The following is a 7,172-nucleotide window of genomic DNA, read 5'->3' on the forward strand; positions in this document are numbered from 1 at the left end:
ATTTTGAGAAATTGCTTAGCGATTTGTACTTGTACCCCTTTTGGTCATCTGTCAATATTATATATGCGGAAATCTTTCGTATTTTGAAAATACGCTTAAAAATGAAATGCACCCGCGATAGCGATAGCGATATGCCAACAGTTTTGGCAATATCACGAATGGTGTATCGTCTATCACTTTCAATTATTTCCCTGACTTTTGAGACATTTGCCTTGTCTGTCACAGTCACAGGTCGGCCATATTTTGCTGCATCTTTGACAGACTCTGTGCCAGTCAGAAATTTCTTTCTCCACCCACGAACTGTCTCATAAGATACTTTATCAGACCCATAAACTTCCCCCCGATTCAGTTAAAATCTGCATTACCAAATGACCGAGTTTTGTGCAAACTTTTATATAAGCTCTAATTTCTTCAATATTCTCAACCCGTTTCCCAACCATTTTTACAACAGTGGTCAACGACTGCTCTATTGAAATGACTATAAGTATAAAACTATGTGGACCTGAAAGCTCGTGTTTATACCATTGGAAAGGTATTGAATAGAGCTATTCAAGGGGATCATCATCCACGAGATCGTGCAAAGCGTTGTCACGCTGTGGTACAATACGAATTACATATCGAACAGCCCTCGTAGTACGGAATATTCAAATTTTAAACATACTGATTGTAGTAGTACTTCTATTCATTGTTTTATATAAGAGTACATGCATTAGTACTAGCCTAGTTTATTGAATGAAACGACTTACATGTATATGTCCCGAATGTTATCTATACGTGGTTTTTTTTATCCACGGTTGTTTTGTAAATGTTCTTCTAAATTGTCTAAGATTGGGAGAAAAACGCAAATTACATGTATATGCAATTATATTCTACAATAATGAAAATATGAGAGAGAGAGAGAGAGAGAGAGAGAGAGAGAGAGAGATTTTTCTACAAATGAGTGACAGAAAGTGAATTTCCTAAGCTTCTTGTGTATGGGAATATGTTTGATTCTATTCTACATGCACATGTTTGAGTATACTCGGTGTGAATAATTTGTAAACAAAGGCTTTTTATATGGTTTTCCTCCATAAACATGGGACATGAAAAGACATTCAAAAGAAATTCATCTTCAATGTCTTAAAAGTTGAAAGAAATTGATAAATACAAAACATTGAATTCGCGTGATTTTTACAAACCAAGGATATACAAATCTAATTGTTGATGCAATTCTGTTCCAATTGAGCCCGGTATTCAAAATATTATCTTAAAAAAAATATTCAGATCGTAAAGGAATCTTTGCGTTGAACAGATTGTTACGTTGCCATTACGTCTATGACGGTATGATTGTGACGTCACAATGCATTTCCTGTATCCAACTAAACAAAACAAAGCTAAGCAGCTAGAAGGTAAGCAAAGTAATTATTACTATTAGATTAAAAACAAAAAACCCACAGGACTTATCGGTCACCTGAGCTTTAGTTAAAAGTATCCCTAGCCCCAAGGGCTATGAAGTGCAGAAAAAAATTATATTCTGCATATCTAAGCTAAATTCTAACATTCAGTAACAGTACCATTGTACTAGAGTATTTAAAAACAAGACGTGTTCTTCAAACTTGAATGTCCCTGAAAGTGTCTCTTTACATAATATATGTAACATTAACACGATATGACTATCGTGCAGGTTGTGAAATTCACAATTTTGGTACATTCTTTCCTGCTTTTCCTAAATATGCACTTAGGTTTTATAGCTTGTATCAGCAAACATTGATTGTTTTATTATATCATTCACCCATATTGAAACGTAGGTGAAGTACCACAAATTTAGACCTATCTTTGGCGCTCAGGGCCGTGACAGTGAGGATCCTTTAACGTGCCAACGCCTGTCACGACACCCGTGAAACCCCCGTATTTAAGGTCATATCCAAAAGACCCGCTATTCTCACTTCTAACGTCTTAGATTTGACGCCATGGCACGAGTGGGACTCGAACTCACGACCTCCCGGTTACGAAGCGGACGCTCTAACACTGATCTAGATCTTTCAAATGATAAAGACCATAATCACTATCACATAACCCTGACCTCTGGGATCATGAAATGTACACTTTTGGTAGAAACCTCCCTGCTCTACATGCCTATGCATTTAGTTTTTCTTACATATGAACGGTTGTACAGGTAATTTTTGACAAATTGTCAATGTTTGGTAAATTTCATCCCGCCCCTTACGTCTCAGGGTGCAGGAGTCCTGAACATTACAACTTATATCCCCTTTGTCCCGAATATGCATCATACCAAATTTTAAAAGAATTTGAAATGGTATTTATATAGATCATCTGAGTTTACGCGGGTGACCTAACAAATATATCTTATAACTTTATGAATATGATATCATTAATCATTTCTATTTACAGAAATGGAGAGTAATAGAATGACGTATCAGTTGAATCCTGACTACTTTATCATGGAGTCTGATGACAAAATTAAAATGGTACATTTTTATAATAGATTCGGAAATGAATTCTCTTTAAAGTTTATACAGTTATTTGTGTTCCATATTTGTTAACATGATTAAGCAATTTTTACAGCGGGAATTTGTACCACATAGAAAGGTACAGAAAACCATCAGAAATATCTGCGACATCACAAAACAAAACGCAGATACTAATGTAAGTGTTTATCTGAATACTATTATAATTATCGTTATTGTCAACATTATTCAAGATTGATTAAGATCACAAACAATAAATGATATGTATGTTTGATGTGTTCTTCAGCTCACAACTAATCTTACACGTGAAAAAAAAAATTTCAGGACTTTTTGCCAGACTGGGTAACAGAAGAATATTTGTCATCTCTCCATGAAAGTAAAGAAGTAAGTAACTTGTCTTCGTGTGATATATTAAGTGTAATAGATAACATCCTGCTTAGAGGGAAGGACAATGTTATAGATAAAAATATACATGTATATACCGATAGAAAAAAAACCCATCCCGTTACTAACCAACAGCAACACTGTAATACATAATTCGATTCGGCAGTGCATAATCTGCATAAGATTTAGTTGCAGAACTGTAGCTCTCTGAAATAAAATATTGTGACGAATTCTTAAAACCGAGGAAGGCTACTGACAAATAAGTTGATGTTACAGGGGGGAGGGGGAGGCAACAAAGAAAGAAATATAGTCTTCCGTCTATAAATTTCACATGTTTATGTTACATGCTTCTATACCAATTCCTAAGCCTTTCTTTACGTACTGATTTTACCTACGGATTACTCTGTTTACCTGAGGGTTGACGACTTACCCTTCTAGGCACCGGATATCACCTCTGGTGTTTGTCCCACTATCAATTTTGCATTCTTTCTAACATTTATTGGATTGATCATCGTTCATTATCTTCATAAGAACACAAATCTAGAGTGGGCGTAACATCAACGGTAGCACACAAGCCCGGGCCTACACATAATCCCCCCCCCCCAAATTAAGTTGTCTATGCCTTAAAAAAAAACCCAGTTGTCTATAACTATCTCCACACTTTCTGCTTAAGGTCATTCTGGTATGCTATTTCCGTTCACCATAACATTGAATTAACGGTACTAGGTTGCGTCCTTTGAGTTTCCGTCATCTGTTGAGCTCCGGGTTAGAATAGGTCCTCAGTACCCCCTTGCTTGTCGTAAGAGGCGACTAAATGGTGCGGTCCTTCGGATGAGACCGGAAAAACCGAGGTCCCGTGTCACAGCAGGTGTGAAACGATAAAGATCCCTCCCTGTTCAATGGCCATAAGCGCCGGGCATAGGCCTACATTTTGCAGCCCTTCACCGGCAGTGGTGACATCTCCATATGAGTGAAATATTCTCGAGTGGGACGTTAAACAATATTCATTCAATCAATCTTAAAAAGAGGTACATTTCAGCCGGAAAGCAAAGTCCACAAAATAGCGCCATACCCCCTTGACGTGTGGCGCTACAGTTCCATTCATCATTTCTTATGCCCCTGTCTAGAAAAATAAGTTAATAGTCAGAGTACAGGCAGAAGAAATATGACGGCTTGAGACTTAAACGGCAAGGAACGGAGCGGAGAAATTTATACTTTTTTTTTTTTTTTTTTTTTTTTTTTTTTTACAAAATGTAACAAGACTCCTCAGATTTTCCAATATATAAAAAATATATTAGAAATATGGAATGTAGCACTTCTACTTTTTTCCAGACAAAGAATTGTGGCGCCTTGAGATTAGAGTCAGACCACATCAAGGTACGTTAACATTAGTGACTTTAGATACATTTTCCCGGGGGTGGGGGTGGGGTGGGGTTATGCATTATATGTATTTGTGGACAAGCACGATTTGTTGTTGAATGCTGATAAACTAAACAGTTCCTTTAACTTTTCACTAGAATTACGTCCAAGGCATCATTGAGCATGCCCGGAACATACTACACGAGGAAGAGGCAACTTTGAAAGTAAGTGTGCACACTTCTCTTATGAAAACAACAGTTTCAGATTTAGAGCCGAATTCGGACGAGTTTCGAGTTTTTCTTCACTGTTGAAGTTCTTAGATTGCATGTCTTAAAATCCCGATAGGGACAATTTATGCCTTTAAGGTTAATATTCAAATTCCTCATGTCCTAGTGCGAAGTGTAGGGTTATTTCATTTATTTCAGAAATTCTAAACTTATCACTCATTATGATTGAAGGCTTATTTTTGATTGATAAATTAATTGTTTTATTTTAGAGCCAGAATTCCAAACTTGGCATTGGAGACATACCCGTTATCGATGATTGTATCAAACAACACAGAGACAAAATGGCTGCGGTTCATGAAGAACTGCTGGTAAGTTACCAGACGACGGTCATCAATTTTCCTTTGATTAGATATTGGTCTAGTAGAATATCAAACAAATAAAGTATAAGACCGTACAGATTTAATTAAACATTTACAGACCCCCCCCCCAAAAAAAAGAAATTGAAATGAAAATTTTATTGGCAATAAACTTGTAATTAACATTTTCACAATTATGTGCTGGATCAGCATAGTTAATGTTTTTTTAGTTTCTAAACTATATCAAATATACCATGTTACTTCCTCGGAAGCCAGGGCTTTTCGGTCCACTCTGATCCCCTTGGCTTGCAAAGATGTCCATGATAAGTTTGAGAATTTTTGAAAATCATTCTTCTGGAACAAAACTTATGTTCTAGATTACAGTAAATAGCAAGACAGACGTGGAAGGAAAGGAGAAATGTGAGGAAATCACGAAGAAAGAACTCACTGACGAAGATCATGGAGTATTACAGGTATACTGGGTAATCTCACCGTTTTCATAGAAATAATATTCTATCCAGAAAAACCGTAACTTTTCTGACATCCAATTTAATATTCTAAGTTTGAAATATTTCTTCACTTCCATTTATTCAGAGTATGCAGTCTGCTCTAAGTCTGGAAGATAGGGACGATTTCTTTATTCCTAGGCAACTATTCTTTTTCAAGATTGAAACGTTCAAACCAAGTCCACAGGTAAAATGTCCCCAAAAGTCGCTAGAATGTACATAAATGTTAAAGGATAAAATTGAGACCTTTGTTCAACGAAATGCTCCAAATATGTCTTTGAAAATACTTGTAACGTCTGAGGTTATATATAATGTTAAAGACTTACAAACGATTCGGTAATTTCATTAAAATTCCCGGGAGTTTTGTCTTTCTTGAATCGTGTATCATACTGTTGGATTGTGATTGCTGACTTTGTTTTCTGGTTTTTTTCCACAACTAGAGTGAGTGTCCAATCACAGAGGCAGACTCTGATGTCAGAGAGCCCAGACCTTCACAAGATTCCACTGTGGATGAAACGGTATGGACATGTAACTAGATCTATTATCTGATAATGTTGGTAACGATTTGTTAGAGATTGTTATTCAAAGCCCCAAATTACATACGAGATGAATGATATTTACTTTTATGTTTGCAATATAGATTTTGAGCCCCTTGCTTTCTTCCTATATGCACAGGTCACTCGTTGTAAAGGAAGCCGCTGTTGGAGGAAAAGGATTCTCAGATTCTTTGGTTATAAGTAGAGTTGAGACCAGACAATGCGATGTTGTAATCTAAATACACATCAAAGAAACTTTATCGAAAATAACGAGAGGACTAATTGAAGATACTCTTATTTTTAAATCCATATTAAAATTGTTGACAATGAATTTGAATTTGTGATTCTTAAAAACATGTATATTGAATATAAAATCAAAACAAATTTTCCCCTATATTTCCAAACCAAAGAACATCTCGCTGCGTCTGAATGGTGTCAGGACAATCTTCGAGTGTTCAGTCTGTTTTCTGTGCAGAAAGGGAAAGGATCTGTCAAGTATACCGTAACACGGGGGTTCCATTTATACTAATCAGAAGGACCAGGCAAGAAGCAAGACCTTCACCATGCAAAAGGATAACGTGAAAACTTTAGCTTTACCTGTATAAAAGGTGAAGATAACGAACAGTGATCAATCTCATAACTCCTATAAGGAATACAAAATAGAGAGTTGGGCAAACACGGACCCCTGGGCACACCAGAGGTGGGATCAGGTCCCTAGGAGGAGTAAGCATTCCCTGTCGACCGGTCACATCCGCCGTGAGCCCTATATCCTGATCAGGTAAACGGAGTTATCTGTAGTCAAAATCAGTGTGCCAAAAATGGCCTAACAATCGTTATGAAACATGTCAGACAGCATTTGACCCAATGATAGGTTGTATTGACGAACTAGATCGTTATAACGACCATAGAATTTGCGAAATGCTTATTTTAATCGAGACTGTTGAAACCTCTGTACCATCAACTTGTTTGTCAGTAGCTTGCCTCGATTTAAAAACGGACTATACGCAGAACAAGCTCTTGTGTATCGAATCAGTTGAGATATATAAACACTATATGCAGGTGATAATGGAATATTGCTACATAAATATGGGAAGTTGACGATGGAGAAGCTGAAACCATCCCGTTTGTCATACAGTTGAGTTGTCAGTTTGCCGTTAATGTCTACCTTCAATAAAATATCTAAGTATAAAGCAGAAGTGGACGACTCTGTGGTGTCTTTTATTTCGAGCTCACAGGGATATATCGAATCGACATATGAATCAAAGATATCATTGTTAATAGACAAAATCCTACACAACATGGTCCATGCTAATAGATTGATTGTCCCGCTCCATAA

The 7,172-nt window shown here is 36.7% G+C and overlaps 1 protein-coding gene across 1 annotated transcript; it reads left to right on the plus strand.

Moving 5' to 3' along the window:
- The first annotated feature begins 1,309 nt into the window (after positions 1-1,309).
- LOC125648271 (uncharacterized) lies at positions 1,310-6,164 on the plus strand. The gene is made up of 11 exons (XM_056140457.1): positions 1,310-1,388; positions 2,392-2,468; positions 2,566-2,646; positions 2,793-2,852; positions 4,185-4,229; positions 4,370-4,435; positions 4,708-4,806; positions 5,172-5,267; positions 5,389-5,487; positions 5,741-5,818; positions 5,976-6,164. Exons 1-11 carry the CDS (start codon positions 1,340-1,342, stop codon positions 6,039-6,041), a joined length of 816 nt encoding a protein of 271 aa, XP_055996432.1. The 5' UTR covers positions 1,310-1,339; the 3' UTR covers positions 6,042-6,164.
- The last annotated feature ends 1,008 nt before the right edge of the window (positions 6,165-7,172 follow it).

This window comes from Ostrea edulis, chromosome 6, assembly GCF_947568905.1.
Source record: "Ostrea edulis chromosome 6, xbOstEdul1.1, whole genome shotgun sequence".
In the NCBI taxonomy this organism is placed as follows: Eukaryota; Metazoa; Mollusca; class Bivalvia; order Ostreida; family Ostreidae; genus Ostrea; species Ostrea edulis.